The sequence below is a fragment of the Scleropages formosus genome, chromosome 22, assembly GCF_900964775.1.
Source record: "Scleropages formosus chromosome 22, fSclFor1.1, whole genome shotgun sequence".
Lineage (NCBI taxonomy): Eukaryota > Metazoa > Chordata > Actinopteri > Osteoglossiformes > Osteoglossidae > Scleropages > Scleropages formosus.
In genome coordinates, this window is record NC_041827.1 from 24,255,987 (window position 1) to 24,281,475 (window position 25,489).

The 25,489-nt window shown below is 41.4% G+C and overlaps 1 protein-coding gene across 4 annotated transcripts; it reads left to right on the plus strand.

Annotated features, from left to right (window-relative positions):
- Positions 1-24,144, plus strand: LOC108923436 (scm-like with four MBT domains protein 1). 4 transcript variants are annotated; one of them, XM_018734174.2, is made up of 22 exons: positions 1-97; positions 926-1,124; positions 9,648-9,728; positions 9,968-10,062; positions 12,552-12,792; positions 13,212-13,300; positions 13,470-13,722; positions 15,809-15,909; positions 16,226-16,327; positions 16,557-16,707; positions 16,826-16,908; positions 17,234-17,360; positions 18,188-18,301; positions 18,606-18,648; positions 18,737-18,804; positions 18,871-19,040; positions 19,142-19,251; positions 19,934-20,109; positions 20,411-20,592; positions 20,837-21,052; positions 21,518-21,646; positions 21,844-24,144. In XM_018734174.2, exons 3-22 carry the CDS (start codon positions 9,704-9,706, stop codon positions 21,982-21,984), a joined length of 2,616 nt encoding a protein of 871 aa, XP_018589690.1. In that variant the 5' UTR covers positions 1-97; positions 926-1,124; positions 9,648-9,703; the 3' UTR covers positions 21,985-24,144. The 4 variants fall into 4 exon arrangements, with proteins under 4 accessions (XP_018589690.1, XP_018589692.1, XP_018589693.1 ...); XM_018734176.2 differs by having other exon boundaries at positions 18,898-19,040; XM_018734177.2 differs by having other exon boundaries at positions 18,901-19,040.
- Positions 24,145-25,489: the final 1,345 nt, after the last annotated feature.

Genomic DNA, 25,489 nt, shown 5'->3' on the forward strand with positions numbered 1-25,489 from the left:
TGCGCAGAGGCGCCTGTGCCATATTGGAATTAGGTTATGAGCGACGAGCCGAGCGGAGCTGAGGCATCTAAAATCAACTTTATTCAACTCATATCGGGTGAGATTCCAATTTGGCAAAAATTTCTCACGTAAACTAGGAAGTGACATGACTAATGAACATTTTTGTTTCTATTTTGGTATCGTTTCCGCCTTTTTTCCCCAGTGCTGAAGAAGCTGCGGGGTTCGGGTTCATTCGGAATCAGTCTTATTTCCATCCGACGTTTCCTTAACTTGGTCACAGGAGCTCAGGAACACATATTGCACATTTTTATACATACTCCCCCTTGCGATCTTTTTATCCAAATTATTTGCAAGGAAATGTAGGAACTTGAATGGTAAAGCAATGCATGATGATTTTCTCTTCGAGTTTGATGCTGCGGAGTCAGTGTGAGTGTCCACGTTTTGGTTTTCAGTTAAGTTGACCGGCATAATTATACGCGTGGGTCCCGCGTTAATAACGCTACAGTATAATGAAGGGTCTGTAAGTGTAAATATCTGGAATGTTGTAAGTCGCTGAAGCGTGTTGGAAAATACAGACCGAAAGTGTAACTTACTGTAACTTAAGACTTAGTGCTAATTAAACAGCTCGTCAACGTTGCAGAGAATTTCTTAAATTTGGCAACAACATTTTCTCATTTACGTTACACATTCAGTGATTCACTTAAAAAACTGCGTGGTGTTGTTAGTGGCATTGATGATAACTAAAAATGTACGTCTTAAGTTTACTCGTAACTGGACGACGTTTCCCTCCCCTGCAGTTTAAATATTCTGTATTGATACTCGATTTACAGACAGCATAAAACTGCTAGCATTTTTCAGTTGTGGTTACAAAATGGCGTCAAAAAATGTTTCTTTTCGTGAGTTAATATTATTTGCGTTGTTATAGATGCGGGTTGGGCGGGAGTCACAGCGATCGCCGTGCCCTCCCTCCTCGTCGCGCGCAGCTCCTCGTGCTCTCGGCACGAGGTAAACAACAAGTGCGAGGCGGCGGGCTGCCGCCAGAGTAACGGTCGCTGACTAATGGGCGCCCGGCAGAGCTGACCTTCCGAGGAGCGGATCGATCGGCAGACCGAGAATGCAAATGGGTGAGTGACAATAATTCATAACGAAGCGAAGTAGTGACGGAAATCATGTCCTGCTTTTTCTGGCTTGATCTGAGACTGAGAGAGAAAAAACGTACAGTACACGTTTTTGGAAGGACGCCAAATTAGAATTGGGTTCGGCCCCGTTCTGTCAGGTTCTCCGCGGACTAGTCTAAGAGCGATAGTTTGAGCAAGTTGCTAGAAAAGTAAAAGAACACGAGACACATTTCAATAAACTTTAGTAAGAAACAGTCACAGTGTGCACCGGGCCGGCGGAAAACTAGGCAGTCTGATGCAGCGCAAGTTAGTCGTTTCAATTACAACACGGTGGAGTCGCTGTGCCTGCCAGACGCTGATCTCGTCAGCGACTGTATTCCTGGAGAAAAGTGACCCCACCACTCCCCCCGTTGGGCTCGTGCGGGAACGAGTGGTCGGCCCGTGCTCTGCAGTGACGTACACAGAGCGCGTGGTCGGCCGGTCGCGACACCTGACCTGTGCTTTAGGCGACAGGAGGCTGTCGGTAGCCCACGTGAATGTGTAGCCCGATGGGTTTACCGTAGTACCTTGTTTACAGTGATGGTGCCAGGGCTTTGTGAACATGCTATGTAACACACAGTGTTCTGGCAATACTGATGTGTTCCTCCACATTTCTAGAACTGCCCCGAGTACAATGGCTAATCATTTCCGGGGAGGGATGGGGGGTCTGAAATGATTAGCCATTGTACTCAGGACAGAGAGGTTGTTAGGCAGCTGGTGTAAAATATTAAAATATCCCATCAGAAAGAAACATTGTTGCTTCTGGACAAAGGTGCCCACAGAGAATCCTGTTTTATGTCCATCATTTGCTAATTACTACTTTATTGAGGTGAACTTATAAATGTGCTGCCTGGGCTTCTTTATGTCAGATTTGATGTCTTCTGGTCACAGTTTTCATGGGCGTTTTCTTTCTCACTGGAGAAAGAGACCATTGCTGTGTTTAGTGTTTCCTTATTGTCATCTTCTGTTTTCCTCAGATAAAGAATATTTTCAGGACTCTGGCCTTTCATGAAAGTATCCGGTTAATGTGTGTGGATGTGTTAAAGAGGAATGTTGAAACTATGTTTGCTGGTCTGTGTTTTGGTGTGTTTTAACAGGCAGCCACTGTCAGTCACGGGAAACAGTTCCACTTCCTGTTTGTTCATGTGAACTTTAGGTGAAGGTTGGTACTGCAGTTTCTGTTCTGGCATATACTGGAGTTCACAGCAAAATCTTGCTGAATGGGGAAAAAATACACTGAAAACTGATGATGGGGGCAGTAGGTGGCATAGTAATTAGAGGCAAGATCCTCGTCTGAGTGTCCGTTCCTACAGTATTGCCCTAGAGCAAGGTACTTACCCAGAATTTGTACAGTAAGAAATACCAACCTACATTATATTTATGCATTTAGTTGACACCTTTCTCCAGGACACCTTACAGTGATTTACACATTTATGCTGCTGGGTAATTTTTAGTGGAGCAATTTCAGGTAAAACACCTACAAGCGGTAGGTAGAAGGCAAACTGACAACCTTCAGATCCAAAGGCAACAACTCTAACCATTACGCGACATTCTGCCTGTATGTGAATAGGTAAATAATTTTAAGTAGCTTACTGTACAAACATAACAATGTAAATAGATTTAAACAAAGGTGCCAGGTAAATAAATTAATATTAATATTGTTGGGTCCTTTCTGCATTTGTAGCTTCACATTGAAATCTTCTTTTCGTGCCACTTGGAGTACTCTCTCTATACATGTGTGTTCCACAGTGGTGCTAAGCTTTAGGGTGGAGAAGGATTGGAGCCATATGTGTATGAGCAGGACATGTACCTTGTTTAAAGGTGCTGAGGACTATGTTTGCTTGTTAAAAATCTTTCTTACTGTTCTTGTCCTTTTTACCACTCACCCTTTAAAGTGAGGGAAAAGACTTACTGTTCACTTCTTGGCTGCAGTACAGTGGACTGTATGATCACAGATCTGGACCCTTTTCTTTAAGTGCATTCACAGTCAAAACACTAACACCTCTGTCAGATCTCAGTCAAATTACTGACAGCAATTTCTGAACCCCAGACCCAGACATTTCCTAAATAATTCAGATAACTTCCTGGCTAATGCCTGTCCTCACATTAGAGAATCAGCGAACCATGCTATAGATAATATCAGCGAGATTTTCAACCATTTGGCATTGATAAATTTAAAGTCGTTCAAAAACCCCAAGAAAACAGAAAATTAAAAATGGTTTGATTTATATAGCAAAAATTTGAGGGAAAAAATGTCAGAATGTTATCAAACAAGAATACAGGCAGCCAGATAACCAGGAACTGCCAATTAGCTATTGTAAAAGCATTTGATAATGCAAGAATACACTCAGAAAGAAAAAAACAACAGTATTCCCAAAGCCAGCTAAAAGCAAATTGAATCAGTAAATTCTCACAATTTCTGGGAGGGCTAGAACTCCCCACATGGTAAACAACACAATGACCTGACCATCCAAAATGGAGATATCTGAAGAAATCATTTTAAATAAAAAAATTGTACTCCAGATAATCTATGAACCCAAAGTAAGATATACAAAAACCTAAACAGAATGGAAATTATAATTAATGAATACCCAATTACACAAAAAGAGTTGACTGACAAACTTTCAGCCATCTAATCCAAAAATTCAACTGGACCAGACACCATCTTAAATGAGATGCTTAAACACATAGATGACAAGTTTCGACTGGCCATCCTAAAGCTGTTTAACTTGATTCTGAGTGTCCGACACTTCCTTGACATTTGGAATGAAGGACTTATCACTCCCATATTAAAAGTGCAGACAAATTGGGCCCAAATAGCTACCAGGGCATGTGCGTGAGCAGTAATTTCAGGAAAATGTTACACAGCATTATAAACATGAAACTCATAAACATCCTTACCCAAAGCAATGTCTTGAGCAAAAGTCAGATTGGGTTCATACCAAATTGTAGAACATGAGATCATATTTTTGCCATACATAACCTAACTGACAAACACATACACAAAAATAAAAGCAACATTTTTGCATGCTCCATAGATTTTCAGCAAGCAATTGATTCAATCGGGCATGATGAATTATTCTACAAACTTAGCAGAAGTGGTGTAGGGGGAAAAACATACACCAGCAAATAGCTGTATGAAAGCAGCACATGCATAGTTAAAATTGGAGACTAAACAGAATTCTTCACCCATGACGAGTGTGAGGCAGGGCTTTTCAGTCTCACCATTCCTCTTTGCCATGTACATTAATAATTAGCAAAGGTACTAGAAAACTCTGCATTTATATTATTTGATTTAGCTGTCACTTTTGTCCAAAACAACTTACAATTTTAAGCAAACTACAGCTGTTTACCCATTTATACAGCTGGGTAATTTACATTTATTCACTTAGACTCTTCACTAAAGCAACTTACAATGGATATTATGTGGTGTTACTGGCCCACACACCTTATTCACCAAGGTGACTTACACTGCTAGATACACTACTTACAATGGGTCACTCATCCATACATCAGCAAAACATACCCTCTCTGTGTGTCACTCACACACTGTGAGGGAACCTGAACAGCACATCTTTGGGAGGAAACCTACACAGACACAAGGAGAACTTGCAGACTCCACACAGACTGAGCAGGGATCAAACCCACATTCTCTCACACCACTCAGGCACTGTGAGACAGCAGTTCTACTCACTGTGCTACCATGCTGCTTGAATTCATACTACAATTTAGGGTAGGTACCTTCATCAATGGAACTACAGCTGGAGATGGGATTTAAACCTATGACCATTGGGTCAAAAAGCACCAGCTTTAACCACTGTGTTACCAGTTCCCCTATTGCTGCCTTTATTTAGAAATCAAATGTTTATTCTTTACAGATAACCTAGTGCTGCTGTATCCAATAAAAGAGGGTATACAGTACAACCGTGATCTGGTACATGAGTACTGTCAAACTTGGGCCCTAACCATCAACCCACAGAAAACAAAAGTATTCCAGAGTGGACACAGATGTCAGGGAAGAAAATGCAGTTTAGCCCTGGACATGACAAAAATTGAACAAGCGAGAAACCATATGTATGTAGGGTTGAAAATCAATTGCACTGGAAATTTCAACTTTGTCTGTGAATAAAGAGAAAGTGAGGTTTTTATACCATTTAAAAAGTCACTGAACACTGAGTTTGAATTTGGATTAAAATATTCCACTCATCAGTCAGGAATTTCAAAAAAGGAACAAAAATCCAGTTGAAATACTGCATGCAGAGATTGTAAAAACTGCCCTCAGGGCTCAAAGAGAAGCACCTAACAGTGCATGCAGGGTGGAATTAGGCCAATATCCCTTAGTGGTCAAAATACAAAAAAGGACTGTTAAAATCTGGGATCACCTAAAGACCAATGACTCCAGCTCTTATCACTTTAAAGCTGTGAAAAGCCAGGATTTGGGAAGTGATGAGTCCCCTCAACCAACTGGTCATAGGGCTCAGCAGACTGAGCCAATCTGAGAGTCCCGACAACAGCCTGTCCAGGGACAGTGAGAGCCCAGCTCAGAGAATCTGACCTTACAAGATTATTAAACAAAGCATTGGCAAAGACAAGAAAAGCCCCAAGTAAAGTGCAGTGCTTTTTGGCTCTGAACAGACTATGCAGTGTGGCACAGTACCTAACAGAGGGAAGCAATGACAGACTGGTTAGAACCTAGGCAAAGTACAGACTCAGTGAGCACAATCTGGCCATAGAGACAGGTAGACCTGGTTACCTAGGAGAGAGCAGTTATGCCCCCACTACAACCAAAGGGCAGTAGAGACAGAGGCTCACTTCCTAACCAGCTGTAACAGATGCATAGAAATCAGAGATACTTCCTCATATTCATAAACACTGTGGCAGATTTCCAGTGGGAAAGAAGAAAGTGTGTGAAAGTGTTAACGCTATATGTACACGCCTGTCACAAACTGATGGAAGTGTGTCTGCATTCACATTATTATGTGTTGTTGTGGATACTGGTTTTAATTTGTTGAATTTCGATTTTTTCCAAACGTGAAAATTAATTAATTCATTCTCATTACAACATATTGCTCATAAATTTGTTTTGCTAATATTTTGGAAATACACATGTATACAATTTCTCATACCAATAAAGTATATTAAGTTGAATTTGGAAAACAGACACAAAACAAACTGCTTCACATATGACGTGAAAGTAACTATGGTATTAGTTGGTAGTATAGAGATACAATGTTCCCAAAAACATTAGGCATGAATCACATAAAATCAAAGAAAAACAGACAAGGAAAGCATAAAGTGTTAATAAAAAAGTACTAATTACAAAGAATATAAAGGACTAATCATCATTCATATCAAAAGCGGATACTGTACTCAACATTCAACTATACCATTTGTCTGTTTGGAAGATGTCGGCCTTTGTCACGGCCTCTCCTGTGATGTTTCAACACCCATGAACCATAAGGCCTTTGGAGTAATATGACATTTTGTGTTCCCTATGAGGGGGGCGCGGTGATGCGGTGACGCAGTGGGTTGGACCGGGTCCTGCTCTCTGGTGGGTCTGGGGTTCAAGTCCCGCTTGGGGTGCCTTGTGGCGGACTGGCGTCCCGTCCTGGGTGTGTCCCCTCCCCCTCCGGCCTTACGCCCTGTGTTGCCGGGTAGGCTCCGGTTCCCCGCGACCCTGTGTAGGACAAGCGGTTCAGAAAATGTGTGTGTGTGTGTTCCCTATGTTACATTTTTCCAATGCCCCATGTAATGATGACGGCTTTAGGCCAAAACACACCCCATATTAGATTCTCTTATCATGATAAATTTGTGTACAACTGTAAGTGCTGACCTGCTTTGTTCCACTTGTTTTTGGAAGATCCAGCACCCATTGTAATTATATTTTTTCAGTTGTTGTAGTGAGCACATATTGTTAAGTTCCACTGTTGAGATTTATTTCATCAGTGTATTGTTTTTTGTAACATTTTAGAATTCTGAGAGCGATGTAGCTGAATAATTCCCACAATAGCTGTCTCTCTTTGTATTGTGGAGCAGCTGGTTTTTGCCCTCCAAGCACGGAGTAGGCCTTTTGACGGTGTGGCTTTACACACAATGAAACCCTGCAGAGGTGTCTGAGCCCCTCGCTCTTTCTGTGTCGGGAGGGTGGAATGCCTAATGGGCTGCCAGTGGAGAGCTGCATGACACCCATTGCTGAATTGATGAAGATATCAGTACTCACAAAGACAAGTTGACAGCTTGCCTCAATGGAGAATCAGTGTGTTTTGACTTTAGTTGACTGCCCTGTGGGGACGAATAATGCTGCATAGATTGTCATATCTTGTGTTCAGGTTGTAATGCATGTGGATTATATCTGGGTAAGCATTGAATGCTACCTGAAAATTTATGTATAGTTTGTAAGTGGTTTGTATGAGACTTTATTAGTACTGAAACTTAAAATATATAAAAACTCATGTTGCAAAGTCTGCACCGACTGTCTTTGAATGAGTTAAGGTGCATGCAGGTAAAGTATGTTATATTAGCTGTTTTGAAAGCTCCCTGGTTCAAATCCCCTCCTGCTGCAGTAGCTTTGATCACAGTGTTAAATTTCTGTATTAAAACTACCCAGATATGTAAATGGTTTACATAATTGCGCCAACCTACTGTTGAAAGCTGTCTTGGACAAAAAGCTAAACAAGGAATAGTCCTTAATATTTGTGTGGTTTGGGGAGTGGTGGTTGATAGTGTCAAATTCCAGTTCCTGGTCAGAATGCTGGGGTCTTCCCATTTCAGTGTCAACACTGGGGTGGTGCTTCTCTGTTCTGACTATTTTAGAAGTGCACGTTGATATCCGTTGGTGCAAGCTCGTACACATTCAAATTAGGGACCTCACACATACCATAGGAATTTTAACTTTGCTCACCTTCTTCCTCTTTTGGTGTGATGACGCTTCCTCCATGTTGTTCTCTGCTGTCCCTTTAGTCGCTGGAACACCATTCTAGTTTAGAGCTACTGGTGAGCAAGGCTTCAATACTGTGAAGTTAGCTGGTTGTCATGGGACTCCTCCCCATATGCAACTTTCTTCTCTACTGTATTTGTAGTAGTTTACATTAAACTAATGTTATTTGTACAACCTTGTCTTTAAGGTTGTTTATTTGATTTCACATTGTTGTATTGGGATTGGGTCCTGCTTTCTGGTGCTTCTGGGGTTTGAGTCCCACTTAGGGTGCCTTGTGATGGACTAGCGTCCTGTCCTAGGTGCGTCCCCTCCCCCTCCAGCTTTATCCCCTGTGTTGCCGGGTTAGGCTCTGGCTTGCCGCGACCCCGCTCGGGACAAGCGGCTTCAGCCACCGTGTGTATTGGGATATGAAATTTTGTACATGTTCTGCTGAAGAAGCTAAATTTCAGAGTTCGTTATAAGAGCACAGTGTATCGGAGGGGGTAAAGGGTGTGTATGAGGCTGGGTGAGTAGGTGATGTGTGCAAAGAGGCTTGATTTGACAAACTCTGACCTTTTGCTCAGAAGGAGAGCCAAGATAATCTGGGTATCATGCTGCACGGGGTCCAGACGAAATCCCTTGGACAAACCCCCTTTTCTGAAACACAAAGTAAGACAAAACCTTCTTAATTAAATAAAAAAAAATGACAAAAGCCCCTGTTTTTAATTGCCATTTAATACCATTATAACTGGAAAAAAAAATATAAATTTAGTAATTTAATACGGAAATAATCCTAGAAAATATTATCTTTTTCTGTGTTGGTTCATTTCTGAATGGCGTTGTACACAGCATCGGGTGGTAGTAACTGAAATTTAAATAAACCCGGTGATATTTTCAGTATTGCTTTTTTATTTTTCAAAGATTTATGATATGATCTTTTAATTATGCTTTTTTATGGCTGTACAAATAATTTTATGTTCTAAAATAGTGAGCTGTAAATTTACAATGCAAGTATTAATGTATGCTACAATATAATACTTATCATGCCTTCCTTATTGCAGTCTCATTATATAGTAAATGTAGTCTTTTACAATTCAGAGAAGTTTTCATGAACTACAGGTAATCAGAAAAATAACAATTTCGTTAATTATTTTTCCAAAGAGGGTATTGTCCTAAGGGGGATTTTGTCTTGCGCTCATGCTGCACAGTTGCCAGGTGTCAGGCATTGGATTTCCTCTACATTGCATTTGGGTTAAGTAGGCCTTCTTATATGGTTTTATCTTTGCCAAGGAGGCCTTTTCCTTTTGACACCAGACCAGTTTTTGTATAAATCCGATTTTTTGAAAATATTCCAGTTTTCTTCTCTTAAATTCTTCATTAACAAGTACATTGAGAAACTACCCAGGTATTAGTGTTACAGGTAGAAAAATTCACATTTCTTTTTATTTTATTGAATTAAAAATGAACAAAATTGGCTAACAGGAGGATGGGGATCCATTAATTTTGAGTGTGAGTCTTTGGTTGTATGATGTCCTATTCAGAATTACTGAGTTTTACTATCCTCCTCCTACCAGTGGTTGTTTAACATATTGTGGGAACCATTGTGAAGTATCCAACAAGTGGTATCACCATGGATCATAATCCGTTGGAGTCAGGTGAATTAAACCTATATTTCTATGTTTTGCATTTGAAATTAGTGTTGCTGTGCTGAAGGCTTGTGTGATTGTCATGTTATTGAATATGTGTTAAGTTTTATAGAGAATGTTGATGTGAAATGTTGTATAGGATATGCCTTGGGTTTGCCATTGCGGTTGTTGTGGGATGGGGGTTTTTATGTGTGATTGGCATACAGTGTAAGGGAGTCCAATGAGTTAAAAGTTAGTGTGTACTTCAGATGAGGCTTCTGCGCATGATGACTCCGACTTCAGCTGGGAGGACTATCTGGAAGAAAATGGGGCATCAGCCGTGCCCCACCATGCCTTCAAGCATGTGAGTTTGGTGTTTTGTACATTTACTTTTATTGTGTTGTATTTGCAATGTTAGCCACTTCTTTTTTTTGCTTGGACCTCCCAGTACAATTCCAGAAATTAAAATATTGTGAAAAGGAGTAGTAAACACCAGACTCTATGTGGCCCACCCATATCATTTGGGCCTAAATCCCATTCTGTATATATTTATTGTAGCACGCAATACTCATTATAAAAATACTGTTTCAACATGTATAAACGTACAACCCCAATTCTAAAAAGGTTGGAACAGTATGGAAAATGCTAATAAAAACAAAAAGAAGTGCTTTTTAAATTTATTTTGACTTGTTTTTAAAACAGAAACAGTATGAAGACAAGGTATTTCATGTTCTACCTAATCAGCTGCATTGCTTTTGAAGATACACATTTATTCTGAAATTGATGCCTGCAGCACATTTACATTTATTCATTTAGCAGAAGCTTTTCTCCACAGTTACATACATCTCGGAGAAAATACGTGTGGCAGAAAGAGAGACTTAGATGCAGACACGTGGTTCTGAAGCAGAGTTAGTTCTTTACTTTCCACCATATGAACCAATGTACATAGCAGGAGTAGCTGAACAAAGGTTTATCCAAATAATTGACAGTTTTTAATTTTTTTCTTTTCATTAAACATTTACATTACAGTCGTTCCAAAGAAGTTGGGATAAAGTAGTTTGCAAAGTAGTTCAGAACTAATAATGATGTGACAAGTTGAAATAACAAGGTAATGTGAAATGGGTGATGTTAAACAGGTGAAGCAATTGTATTGCAGTAAATAAGGAGCCTCCAAAAAAGGCCTAAACCTTCAAGAGCAAGGATGGGTCAAATATGGCTAATTTGTGAACAGATGCGTCAGCAAACAGTCAGCACTTTGCGAACAGTGTTACCCAAAGACAGATCAGTAGGTTTTTGGGCATTTCACCCTCTACAGTGCACAATATTATGAAAAGATTCAAGGAATACAGTCAAATCTCTGTGCTTAAAGGGCAAGGTCAAAAGCCACTTCTGAGTGTGCAAGATCTCCAATCCCTCAGACATCACTCTCTTAAAAACTGTCATGGATATCATGACATGGGCATAGGAATACTTTGGTTAACCCTTGTCAGTCAATACCATTTGCCACTGCATGCACAGATGCAAGTTAAGGCTTTACTGTGCAGAGCAGAAGCCATACATCAACACTGTCCAAAGGTGCCACTAACGTCTCTGGGATTGGTCTTATCTGAGATTTACATTTATTAATTTAGCTGAGACTTTTCACCAAAGTAACTTACAGTGTTAAGGTTATAATTATTCCAGTTACAAGCTTACAGTTATTTACTCATTTATACAGCTGGGTAATTTTATTGGAACAATTTTAGGGTAAGTACCTTGCTCAAGGGTACTACAGCCAGAGGTGAGGATCAAACCTGAAACCTTTGGATGCAAAGACAGTAGCTCTAATCACTATGCTACCTGCTGTCTTCATGGACAGAGATGAACAGTAGCGCAGTGGAGTCATGTTTTGTGATTACACGAATGAACATTTCAAATAGTTTTTGGAAAAAACAGTCATTGTGTTCTCCGGAACAAAGAGGAAAAGGACCATCCCAGCTGTTATCGGCATCAGGTCCAAAAGCCAGTGTCTGTCATGGTGTGGGGGTGTGTCAATGCCCACGGGATAGGTAACTTCCACATCTGTGAGGGCACTATTAATGCAAAATGATATGTACAAATTTTGGAGCAACATGTGCTGCCACCGAAAGGCTCTCTTTTCCTGGGATATCCCTGCACTTTCCAGCAGGACGGTGACAAACCATATTCTGCCTGGATTACAAGTGCATGGCTGTGTAAACAGAGAGTGCAGGTACCAGATTTACATTTACATTTATTCATTTAGCAGACACTTTTGTCCAAAGCGACGTACATCTCAGCAAATCAGATCAGCAATCTGATTGGCCTCCCTGCAGCCCTGACCTGTGTCTGATTGAGAATGTGTGGTGCATTATGAAGTGCAAAATATGGCAACCGAGGCCCATACAATTGTGCAGCTGAAGACCTGCATAATGTACGAAAGAGGAAAATTCCGCTTCCTAAACTTCACCAACTGGTGTCTTCAGTGCCCAGATGCTTAATAAGTGTTATTAAAAGACATGGTGATGTTACACAGTGATGTAACACTCAGCTGTCCCCTTTTTTTTGAGTGTGTTGCAGGCATCCATTTCAGAATAAACAATGCAGTTGATTAGGTAAAACATGAAATACTTTGTCTTTATACTGTTTTTATTTGAATACAAGTCAAAGTAAATTTACAAATCATTCCTTTTTGTTTTTATTAGCATTTTCCATGCTGTCCTCACTTTTTTAAAATTGGGGTTGCATTGGTATAACAATAAACTAAATTAAAACTTGCCCATGACTGTACCCTGCTGTTTTTTGGAGCAGTATTGTAATGGTATTTGGAAATGAGGTTCACACTGTCTTTTACAGGTGGACCAGAGTCTACAAACTGGCCTCTCCCCAGGAATGAAGCTGGAAGTGCCTCTGCGGGATCAGCCAGATACCTACTGGGTTGCCACCATCATCACCACTTGTGGCCAGCTGCTGCTTCTGCGCTATGAGGGCTTCCAGGATGATCGCCGCGCAGACTTCTGGTGTGACATAATGACAGCTGACCTTCATCCCATAGGCTGGAGCCGGCAGCAAGGGAGGACAATGAAACCACCAGAAGGTGAATTTTACCATGTATATTACAATGCTACAATGACATCATATTTTATATGCATTTCACCTTATCAGATTTACAGGAAAGAATTGCAGTCACCTAAAATTGTCTGAGCGGGTGAGTGACTGTGTCTGTGGCTGCTCTGTGATGGACTGGCATCCCCTCCAGTGTGTACCCAACAATTGTAGGATAAGCTCTTGCTTAGTGCGAACCTGCAGGAAAAGCAACTTTTGAAACTGAATGTATGAGTTATAGTCATTATGCAAGGGGGTGCTTATGCTCGCTACCCTTCTGTTTTGAGGGCCATATGTTTGCAAGTTCTGTCACTTCTTACAAAATCAGCATGTGTAAAATTTGTAGATCAGCAAAAATTCAAGATGTTAAATGTATCCGCAGTAGCCCCATCGTGACCCTTTTGGCTTCAGGTGTCCGCGAGAAGCATGAGGACTGGGAGGCTCTCCTAGAGAAAACCCTTTTTGAGTCTTGCAGTGTACCTGGAAATCTGCTCAAGGGGGTGAGTGACTAGGTTGATTGCCTGTAGTGTCAGCGGAGTACTGAAGGTGTATGGCAGCTCATTAAGCATTGGAGTTAGGTTTACAGTTATTGTTATTGGATTTACAGACAGGAGGTGTATGTTTGGAATATGTATAGTAGAGCTCTGTTCTTCCTAACTGTTGTTTCAGCCTCACCGAGGGAAGAACCCCCTGGATCTGCTGGCTCCAGGAACCAGTGTGGAGCTGCAAGACCGAGGGGATGCGAGAGCTGCCTGGGTGGCAGTGATCGAGGAGAATGTAGGGGGGCGGCTACATCTTCGCTACACTGGCACCGAGGGACTAGCTCTGGCACAGTGCAGTCTGTGGCTCTTTTACCTCCATCCACTAGTTCATCCTTTGGGCTGGGCGAAGGAGCATGGTTGCACGCTCCTTCCCCCTGCTGGTCAGTATTAGTGGTGAAGTAGTGTTTTCTAACAGTGTGAATGACCACAAATGTAGTTGTGCTGTTATTAGTACTACATTTACATTTAAATGTATTAATTTTACGGATGCTTTTCTCCAAAGTGACGTACATCTCATAGAAAATACAATGTGTCGTCCATTACCTTAGGAAAAAGAGAAATAGCTGCAGATGTGTGATTCTTAAGTACAGTTAGTTTGTTCCCTTCACCATATGTACCAACGTTCATTACACAAGAAGCTGCATGAAACTTTACAAGAATATCGCCAATTTCTAATCACCTTCCTAGTAGTTTTTTTTTTGGAGATACATATAAACATTTACGTTGCATTGCAGGAGTGGCTCTGTAAAGGACTGATCCTAGCATGATCATGAACATTTATATTTTACGTGAACTTAAGAGATCATGGGCGACGTGGGTCCGGAAGAGATGAGTCTTAAGACCCTTTTTAAATGTGGCCTAAGATTCAACAGTTCTGAGTGAGAGGGGGAGGTCGTTCCACCACAACGGAGCCAGGAGCAAGAACCTCTGTGCTTTACCTTTCATGTGTGGGACCACCAGGCGGGCAGATGTAGAAGAGCATAGCGGTCTGGGTGGCGTGTAGCAAATGATCAAGTCCTGTAGATAGCCGAGGAGCAGTTCCATTGATGCTTGTGTAAGCCATAACCAGGGTCTTAAAATTGATCTTGGCAGCTATGGAAAGCCAGTGCAGAGAAACAAGTAGAGGAGATACATGCGAACACTTCAGCAAGTTAAACAAAACTCGGACAGCAGCAGCATTCTGCATCAGCTGTAGAGGTTTGATGGCAGTAGCAGGAAGGCCAACAGGAGAGAGTTGCAGTAGTCCAGATGGGAAGTTACCATGGCCTGGACAAGTAGTTGGGCAGAGTCTGTTGTGAGGTAAGGACGGATCCTGTGGATGTTTTGCAGGATGTATCGGCAGGACTGGGTTGTGGCTTCGATGTGCTGAGAGAAAGATAAACTTGATCAGTCATCACTTCCAGACTCTTAGCCGGGGAGGTCGGCAAATAAATGAGTTGTCCAGTTTGATCGAGAGATCATGACAAGACGACAGGTTAGCTGGGAGGTGTCGGATCTCTGTTTTGGAGCGGTTGAGTTCTAGGTGGTGATCAGACATCCGTGCAGAGATGTCTGACAGGCAGGCAGCGATGCGCACAAAAATGTCTGATGGTCCGGGTGGAAAGGAGAGTAAGAGCTGGGTATCATCAGTGTAGCAGTGGTATTTGAATCCATGGGAGGCTATGACAGGGCCGAGGGAGGAGGTGTAGATTGAGAAGAGAAGAGGACCCAGTACTGAGCCCTCCGGGACACTGGTTGAGAGAGGCAGAGGAGAAAAACGGGAGCCCCGCCAGACCACTTGATAGGATTTGTCTGATAGGTAGGACTCAAACCATCTTAGTGCCGTTCCTTTGATCCAAGCTGACTAAGCGAGGAGAGTAGAATGTGGTGATTGACAGCATCTAATGCTAGAGAATGCACATCGAAGAGGGTGAGGACCGAGGAAAGGGAGGCCACTCTGGCCTACTGGAGAGAATCAGACACTGCCAGGTTTCCTTACCAGAGGTGAAATGAGAGCAGCTTTGAAGGCATATGGGAAGCAGGCAGAGGAGAGCGAGGAGTTGATGATCTTAGCGATGGAGGTGGAGAGTTGCGGGGAGATGGTCTGTAGGAGTGAGGGTGGGATCGGATCAAGCGAACAGGTGGTGGGTTTGTGTGACATCAGGAGGTCGGAGACTTTAGATACTGAGAGTGGCTTGAATTCAGAGAGCATGCCTTTCCAGGGAAGTCCAGCGCGAACAGGCCAGGGAGATGCCGTGAACTTGTCCGTGATTTCGTTGTTGACTTTGTCTGAAAAATAAATCAAAGTCATGAGCAGTGAGAAAAGAAAGAGGAGGGGGTGGAACACCTCCTCCTGCAAAAAATTATGGGTTACCGCTTGATGTCACACAAAGCAAAGTTATTGTTGGTCTGTTCCGTATCAAATTATTTTTTTATTAATTAATTATTAAATCTGTTAACTATTACACCTGTAATATCACATTTCAGCGATCCATGCCTTGCGCTCCCAGACAGAGTGGGATGAGGTCCGGCAAAGAATCAACTCCCAGATGCTTGATGGAACAGTGGCTGCAGATTTCAAGTTCAAGGTACATTTAGTTGTTTGGTGTATCCTATTAATAGTGTGTCTCTAGCCAAAACTATACAGTGGACAACAGGTATTGATGATGGATAGATGGACTGTCACTGAACGTGAACTAGTAATTAAGTATTACTGTCATTTTAACTGTCTCTCTATAAAATGACACAGGTTTCATTTATATGCGAGGTAAAAATAAAGTGAAGGTCTCTCACTGAAGTAGTTTCTGGAGAACAGTCAGGTGGGACAATAACGTAAGATGATTACCAGGGTATAATATGTTGAGTTGCATAGACCTCATGCAGCAAGCCTCTGTCTCTGTCAAGGACAAAATGGCCACTTCGTCCCACTGTTTCACGGAAGGGATGAAGCTTGAAGCTGTGGATCCAGCATCCCCTTTCAGCATTAGTCCTGCCACTGTCATTAAGGTAACACCCTAGATCAGCACTCCCACAGCAGGCATGCCAGCTCACTGCCATGGCTGGAATAGACTAGCCAGACAGGGTCGTGTGGCTTCATCTACAAGAATGAGACTTCTGCTGTCAACTTTCAAAATGTGTGTTAATGACATACAGTGATAAGAGGTCCATATATCCCAAATGGATGCTCTAACAAATGAGATACTGCTGAGAAGCTTCCTCATCTCTCTTTGTCTAGGTCTTCAATGAGATGGAGTTTCTGGTGGAGTTTGATGACTTGAGGGGGGGTAGGGGGTGTGGTTCCTCCTTCCTGTGTAACCGAGACAGCCTGGGCATCCTGCCTGTACAGTGGAGCCTCAAGAATGGGGTACAGCTCAGCCCTCCTCCTGGTCAGTGGTTTGGCACAGAACAGCACAGCTCCCATGATTTGTGTGGTAATTGTTGGTAGTCATCATATCAGTCCTTTTTTCTACTATCTGTGGACCCACTGTGCTGGTGTGTTTAAAGGATACCAAGGACAGGACTTTGACTGGGCTAACTACCTGAAACAGTGCGGGGCAGATGCAGCACCTCAGCACTGCTTTCCAGAGGTGAGTCTGAATGAAAGATTGAGTGTAACAGCCTTTTTAATGGACTGATATCCAACTAAGAGCCTGTAAATTACATTTCTTAGTAGTATGCAGTAGTGATAATAGATATTAGAACACTGTCCTGGTGTTGTGTATTTAAATGTGGGTGCTTGGTGACCAGTAGGTGTTGCTTTAGATTTATTATTTTTTTAAGTATTTTAACTATGTTTAATGGAAAAATGCAAATTTGAATTTACTTTTTACTGAATTTCACTCACTCAGTCTTTATTATATAGGTATGTATCTCTATTTCTCCCTTTTGTTTTTTTTTTTTTTTTCTTTTCAGGTGAACACAGACCACAGCTTCAAGGAGTCTATGAAGCTGGAAGCAGTAAACCCATTGTCCCCTGCAGACATCCACGTGGCAACTGTCACCAAGGTCAGAGGCCAATACATCTGGCTACGCCTGGAAGGTAAGAAAGCAATATTTGGGTTCTTGCAATTAAAAGGAGTCCCACTGTAGGTCCTCTGAAAATTTTAACTGTATATATAATCTGGCTGGGGGATGCGGTGGCGCAGTGGGTTGGACTGCAGTTCTACTCTCCGGTGGGTCTGGGGTTCGAGTCCCGCTTTTGGGGTGCCTTGCGACGGACTGGCGTCCCGTCCTGGGTGTGTCCCCTTCCCCTCCGGCCTTTCGCCCTGTGTTGCCGGGTAGGCTCCGGTTCCCCGCGACCCCGTATGGGACAAGTGGTTCTGAAAATGTGTGTTTGTGTGTGTGTGTATAATCTGGCTGGGAATTCACTGTTCCTGTAGCAGCCACAGTTGTGGTATTGTTTTGCAAACAAGATTTTTCAGAATTTTTTTGGAGTCCTTCTTACAATTGTTAAAATAGGTATAGCATAAGAATATTTTAATCCTAATTCACATTCGTTTCAGATATAGGTCACATATAAGGTGGGGTAATTGCTGAGTCGAATTCAGTTCATATCAACCACTTGCATGGTTTTCATGGTAACAGAAAGTGGAAGTGGTTTACCATTCCCCTTTTGTGTATGTTTTTGGATTGTGAACATGCAAACTACACACACCTTCACACAGGTTGAAACCTATGCTCGAACATGCAGCTTTGGCATTGTGAGGCATCAGCATTATTTGCTGCACCATCGTTATGGTGCTTTAAGATGGACAAACTCAAAGCATCATACGAAAGTTGTTGCTATGGTGCATGTTCATCTTGTTGTCTTATAATTGTTCCCTTTCTCTTTACCCTGTGCTGGGTGTATACCACCTCTGCATCTAGGGCTCAAGCAAATTGTCCCAGAGCTGATTCTCCATGTTGACTCCATGGAAATCTTCCCAGTCAGCTGGTGTGAGACTAATGGTTACCCTCTTCAGCATAATCACAAACCCAAAGGTATGGCACAAAACTATATGTTTATCCACCCTGTTCCTGACACTCTCCTGTACTTTAACAGTTATCTGCTTCAATTTCTCTGTCTCTTTTCCATTTACTAATGTGTCCAGATCTCAAAGGAAGAAATTCAAAGTTCACCAGTAGAAACCTTGAAAGTGTCTAAGAACCTGTTCCTCTGCAGGCTTCTTTCTTCTAGTTTTGAGTGCATTCTTAGTAAATTGGAGGAACTGCAAGTCTTTTGGAAGTGGTTTGGCACTGCTGTACTGCAAGGCATTATGGTTAATGAATGCTTTCTACTTTCCAGTCTCACAGCAAAGAAAGGTTGCCGTTGTTCAGCCAGAGAAACAGTGAGTATTGCAGAGACTGAAGGGAGTGCATACCTTAGTGTTCAGTCCAAGCCAGTCTTGACTGACATGTTTCTTTTTCACCGAGTAGGAAAGACCTGCCTAAAGCTACGCCTCAAAATACATTGAAGCAGCAAGTTAACAGCCAGTTGGAAAATGGTTAGAATTGCAATATCCTATCTTTTCCATACTCGCCAAATCGTATTCATATTTATGTGTTTGTAGTCAGGGCAGTTGGCTTTTTTGTGCCAGCAGGACAGTGCAATGGAAAGTACTCTTGCCCAAAGATCTACTTCAACCACCGCTGCTTCTCCGGGCCCTACTTGAACAAGGGCCGCATTGCCGAACTACCACAGTGCGTGGGGCCAGGGAGCTGTGTTTTGGTACTAAAAGAGGTGGGCAAAGCCTTGGTCAAGGAGGCCTTACCATATACCTGACCTTTCTGGCTATGCCTCAGTGCTTATTCCAAAGTGCCACCATTATCTGCCCCCCCAAGGTTCTCACACTCCTGATCAATGCAGCCTACAAGCCCAGCCGTGTCCTGAGGGAACTGCAGGTGGATGAGGAAGCACGCTGGCAAGACCATAAAGAGACCCTCAAGGCCAAGTGAGAGGACCTCTGTGGATTCTACTGTGCTTTTAGTGAAGGAGGTTGCAGGGTTTGCACATTTTTGCACAGTCTGAAATCTTAGTCATTGCTTCCTTTTTAATATAAATTGAAAGTGTGTCACCTGTTCTGAAATTTCAAGTTTCAGTTATGAGCTAATTAAAATGTACTCTTTAACATCGGGGTTTGCAACTCAGTTCCTTTTGTTAGTTTTTCTTTAATTATACTTGTTTGCAGAGCATGAGTTGTTAAGGGTCAGAAAATCCTTTGGGTCAACATGGGTGTAGTCTTTTTGTGTGTTCAGTCAAACAATAGAGAAATGGGCCTCAAGAAAAATCAGTATACATATGTGTTTAGGAAGACCAAGATTGAGAACCTCTTCTTTAAAGTCTGCAGAGCTCTGGGCCCGTGGACTAGTCTTTTGAAACTCTAGTTGAAGTTCAGGTTTCTTTCAAGTAAAATTCTTTTCACAGATATTGCTCACTTTTTTGTTATAACTGACCCACATTAACTTAGAAGTTGCAGTGACATGCTTTACTGTCAATGATATCTGTTTGCATTATAAATCTCTTACACAAAAATAAGTTTGAGTGTTTTTCATGGTATTTATGATTGGTAGTCCTCTCAAGTACCCTCTTCTTTTCTTTTTGTTGTTCTCACATGAGCTTCTGATGTCTTGCAGGTACAAGGGCAAAAGCTACCGGGCAACAGTGGGGGTTGCACGCACAGCCGACCAGGTGGCCGAGTTCTGCAGGAGGACCTGCGTCAAACTGGAATGCTGCCCCAACCTTTTTGGTCCACGTATGGTCCTAGAGCGCTGCTCTGAGAATTGTGCCGTGCTCACCAAGACCAAATATAGTGAGTGTCTTTGACCTTGTTCTCATCTTTTCCTCTTTTGTACACATTCCGTCTGTTACATTGCGCCTTGGCTGAAGAGAAGTTGTGTAGGGAAGAGTTCTGTCACCTGTCTTTTCCTTCCACTGTTACTTTTTACTGTTGGTTGTGTTCAGCCTGGAGGGGTTGATTTATTTCAGAGTAATCTGTTTCTTTTCTGTGAGGTCATTTATGGGTATACAGTATTTATTTTGAAGTGTTTTTCATTAGCTTTCAGTCTTCTGCATTGTGATAATGTGTCTGTATGTATTTGTACACTCTGTAGCTCATTATTATGGTAAGAAAAAGAGCAAGAGAGTGGGACGCCCTCCAGGAGGTCACACTAATCTGGAAGGTAGAATGAAGAGACCAGGAAGGAGGAGGAGGAAGAAGAGGAAGCACTTCTTTGTCCACAAGAAGAAACGATCATCCAATTCACTGGATAGTACACCTGCGGGTTCCCCACAGGTACTGTGCCCTTAAGATTAGTTTTTAATTAGTTTTTAACTTACGTTCTTTTTTTTTTGGAAAACACTGCCAACAAAATGTCCCCCAAAGGTGTGATAAATGCATATGTACTCGGCCTTATAAAATATTTCCACAGAGGAATATTGTTCTAGACATGTCCATAAGTATTAGGGGGGACATGTCTGCTCAGTGTGTAAAGTGTAAATGTAAAATTCTGAGATTCCTTCTACATCACATTCCACAGGGGAGTGGTGAGGAAGAAGACCTGGATGAGAATTCCCTGAGTGAGGATTCTAGCTCTGAACTGCATGACGAGCTCATTGAGGATTCCGAGATCTCAGAGCAGAAGGCTGAGTCATCTTCTCCCTCTGTTACTGAGAGTCTTGCCTCTTCCCATTGTCATCGCAAGGCCCACTCCCTGTCCTACTCTGACGATGAGAACTGTCCCCCTTTGCCAAAGGTAATACATGTGTACCCACAATGCACTGTTTTCTCTCCATTTTTCCTGACAAGTACATCAGGCTAGTGGGTAGCATATTGGTTAGAGTTTCTGTCTTGCTCTCTAGGGACTCACACTGAAATCTTACCTCCTGCTGTAGTACCCTTGATCAAGTAAGAATTTTGCAGCTATAGGCTATTAATGAGTAAATAATTGTAAGTAATTTAACATTGAAAGTCGTACTGGAGAAAATTGTCCACTAAATGAATACATAACAAAATGTTTGTTTATACAAAATATGTGTTTGGTCTGAGCTGTGTTTTTTTTTAGTTATGAGGAGTGTAGTTAATTGTGTCTGTGGTTGTGTGGTGCTGTGCATCCACAGGGCACTGTTCTAAGGCTTCCTTGTGGGGCAGTGATATCTCGCTGTAATTTGACCCTGTTGCACCTTTGTCAAATACGACTGAGCCTCTGTTGCTGTGTCAGGGCCCCCGACTGGAGGCATCACACAAGCTCTGCTTGGAGAGCAGTCCTCTGGAGTGGAGCGTGGCGGATGTGGTGCGCTTCATCCGGGGCACTGACTGTGCCCCCCTGGCACGCATCTTCCTGGACCAGGTATCAAAACAGAAATTCACAGAGTGCTAATTTTTAAACCTCTGTACCTATGATTGAATATGTATGCATGCCCTATAGCTGTGCTGGTAACTGACACTGTGTCTCTCACTGTTTGTAACCATCAGTGACTTCACTTCTGAATTGGTTGTGGTCATGGTCTTTCTCCCTATAACCGGGGTTTGTGTTTGTGTAACCAGGAGATTGACGGCCAGGCTCTGCTGCTGCTGACGCTGCCCACTGTACAGGAGTGTTTGGAGCTGAAGTTAGGTCCAGCTGTAAAGTTGTGCAGCCACATTGAGAGGGTGAAACTGGCCTTCTTTCAGCAGTTTGCAGGCTGAGGAAGCCACAAAACAGGGTGGTGCCTAATGTTTTAGCATGGACCTGCCACCTTGCCACCAACCTCACTGTACACCACATTCACCGAATTGTGCCATTTGTATTTTGCATTCATCTGAGAGGCAAGACTGCTCACGGGTGGTTGGTGGCCTGTTAGTAGAAGTGTTTCTATTGCATGAGCATACAGATTTTTGCACCAGTGCTCCAGGGATAAACTAGTCAGATGCAATAAACCAAGCACAAAAAGACTCAAATTGAGGAGGACATTGCTACATGTATCATTTTATTGTATGCTGTGTACTTATCATTGTCTGTCTTTTGATTGATTGGTTGATTGATTGATTAAGAAATGTTCAGTTCAGTGATTATTTAAGCTGCATAGAAGAGGTTTAGGTTTAATTGGAGCCGTGACTATGCAGGCAGTCCAGTGGCTCAGCAGGTAAGAAATTTTAACTCTGACCAGGTTGGAGATTCAAGTCAGTAACAGGATTTTGTAGTTATTTCCGTACAGAAATGATTCAACTCGAATTGCTGAAGTATCAATAATGTCTGTAGAAATGGGTGAAGCTAATGGATGAGTTGCTTTCCATTAAAGTGTCTCAGCAAATTTTTCATTAATATATTTCTCCAAGTAGCTTGTAGTTGTAGTGCTTTCAGTCCATTATCCTGAGAATTGTCAAATTTGTAATAATGCTGTTTGTTCCCTCAAAGTCATACTAAGAGCAAATAAAGTGTTTATATCCTCATTGTTACTGTACTTTATACCCACTTGTGGAAAGAAACAATGTTGAGATGCTGTTTGATAAATATATAAGGGTAATGCTAATTTCTAAAACGTGCCACAAGACTTGAACTTTGGTGAGACTTATGTAGGCACATTAGGTAACAGGGTATGTTGAACAGGCTATACGTCTTATTTATTCTGTGCACATTTGATCATAATACGTTGTTAATGCCAATATCACATTTGATTAAGCATTAAATTACTTTTTGCTGTTACAGTAATATTTTCTAAGTGCTCATCTCATCAAGTCTGGTGTTTGTAGGTTCATTTATTAATTTTTTTGCTTCTGAATCTGGTTAATTACAGGTTAACCAGGCTTGTGGACAGAGAAGCAGCCTTGTCAACCTCTCTGTTTATAAATGCAAGGGCTTACAGGAAGTTAAAGGGAAGATTTTCCCTTAATTACATTTTTTTTTTCTGCAGTTAACTGGGAAAGTGTCTACCTCAGAACCTTTGTCATATCCATTGACAGGATCTACTTTAATAAGATTAAGTTACCTCTGCTCACCAGAAAAACCCCTTTCCAAGTCTGATAATGAATTTGGCTCAGTATTAAGCAGTACTTTTGTTACTTGTGCTGAAATAAAATCCTGATAGAAAACTCCATGGCTGACCATTAAAGAGTGACACTTTAGCTCTAACTAGTGTATTGATTGCTGCTGGTCGAATTTGTTTACTTTTAAATAAATTCAGTTAGTTTCTTCAAGTATTGTGAAAAAGTAGTTACTAGACATATTATGAATTGTTCTGCCTGTTTTACTCTTTATTCTGATTCCCCCCCCCCCATTCAGTTGTCCTGTGCATATTTGCAATGGCTTCTGACACTGAATTAGGTTTCTGTGGAGTTAGGATAATGTAAAAAAAAAAAAAAAAAATTGGGACGAAAAATAGATATTATAATGTATCAACTTGTGTCACGGTTATAAAGATCCGGTGATATGGTGAGCTTCCATTTAATTGTTTTATTGAATTAATGCATAGGTCTGGGTGCCTGATCTTTGCAAGTTATAGGTTATAGTTGTTTTCCTCGGATTCTAGGTACCCGGTTGTCAAGTCACCAAATACCTAAAAATTTTTCTAATGCATCAGGCCACACTAAATTTTCAAAAACGGTTAGAGATGAGTTACTACAAAGAACTTCAAGTCAATATTTTGAGTAATTCAAGCTGTGATTTTAGAGAAGGACTGTATAGTATTCAAAAAGACGGGCAGAAATCCAGCCTTCCATGTAAAAGTTTCCCCCATAGCCCTCCCTGCTGGTTAGAGTGGGGGGGTATCATACCCTGGTATTGGGAGCAATTATGGGAGTCTTAACCACCATGTTGTAATATGGATGATTCTAGTGGCTTGTAAACTGTTTTTCTGTTCTTTTCTTTAGCTGGCACTTACATTTTCATGCTGTCCATTAAAAATTGTTTATTTTTTGACGTTCATGTAAAATTAATTTTGTTTGCATTTTTAGAAAATTGCTTGTTATAAAACATTTGTGACAAGCTGTTCGTATTTGAAAAGTATTTTTATTAGTACTACTACAGCACTAGTTTCTGTCTTGTTGATTACTGCCCAGGATTTAAAACTGAACTGAAAAAACACAGTAATTAAAATTGATGAATTCTGACCAAAAGTGAACTTGCTGTAAGAGAACAGCAGCAGTACCAGTTTGGAAGGTTGAAATCTGAGGTCATGTTTTTCTTGTATGTAACCAGGCTCCCTTTGATTATCTTTATGAACGGCATTGCACAATTTCTTTCTCAATCTTTTTTTGTCTATTTGCCAGAAGGCCATGTGCAGACCCACAGTGTCATGATGAGCTGAAAGCCTGATGGACATTGGATGATTGAAAACTACTCTTTCTCCTCTTCTTAAAGAACACAGATATGACTGTAACTCTACCTGTAACTCACTTTTTCGTCCACAGTTCAACTCCAAAGTCACGTTTACCCAATAAGTCACAATTAATAAACAGACTAATAATACATTTGCCCCTCAGTTTATTGGGTATATGTATATTAGATTATTTTTTTTTTTATTCATTTTGAACTATATTAAAATTAGGACTAAAATAAATGAGAGGGAAAAATTACTTTGTCACCATAAATACCTAAGTGATGGAGATGTCCAGACATTGGAAGCGAGTTGCAAACAATTGAATTATTGCCAACACACATATATTTTGTTTGGGTATGTTTTACTGTGATCTACTGGTTGGTAATATAAACTTCAATACAGACGTTAATGAAAACGGTAAGAGCGCAGAATGCATGTAAAAATCAGAAAATGTTTATGTGTGTCAAAACTGGTAACCCAAACATTTTTGGTAGGGGAGCCAGTGCCCTGCACTACAGTTAATAAAGTGTCTGTTACGAGGAAAACCTGTCTCTCTGTCATCCTGCACAGGAGTCTTTCCCACCTTACCTGTCCTAAAGTGAACTTTATTAACTTAAAGGTGTAATCGCTTACCAATAGTTTCAGTGGTATAAATATTTTGTGTGTTCCTGAGCTCTGAACTTGACACAGTTTTTGGAAAAATATCACCAAATTCCATGACAATGGACAATTATTTTATGACGTCACATCAGGTATTGTTACTAGAGACACTTTTCTTTCAGTATTTCCTCTGTAACCCTGTGGCTGTGTGAATACTCTCCATCTCTTTCATAGCTATTGTACTCTCACTAACTAAACATAAGTGATACTATGTATTCGTTCAACAATTAATACAA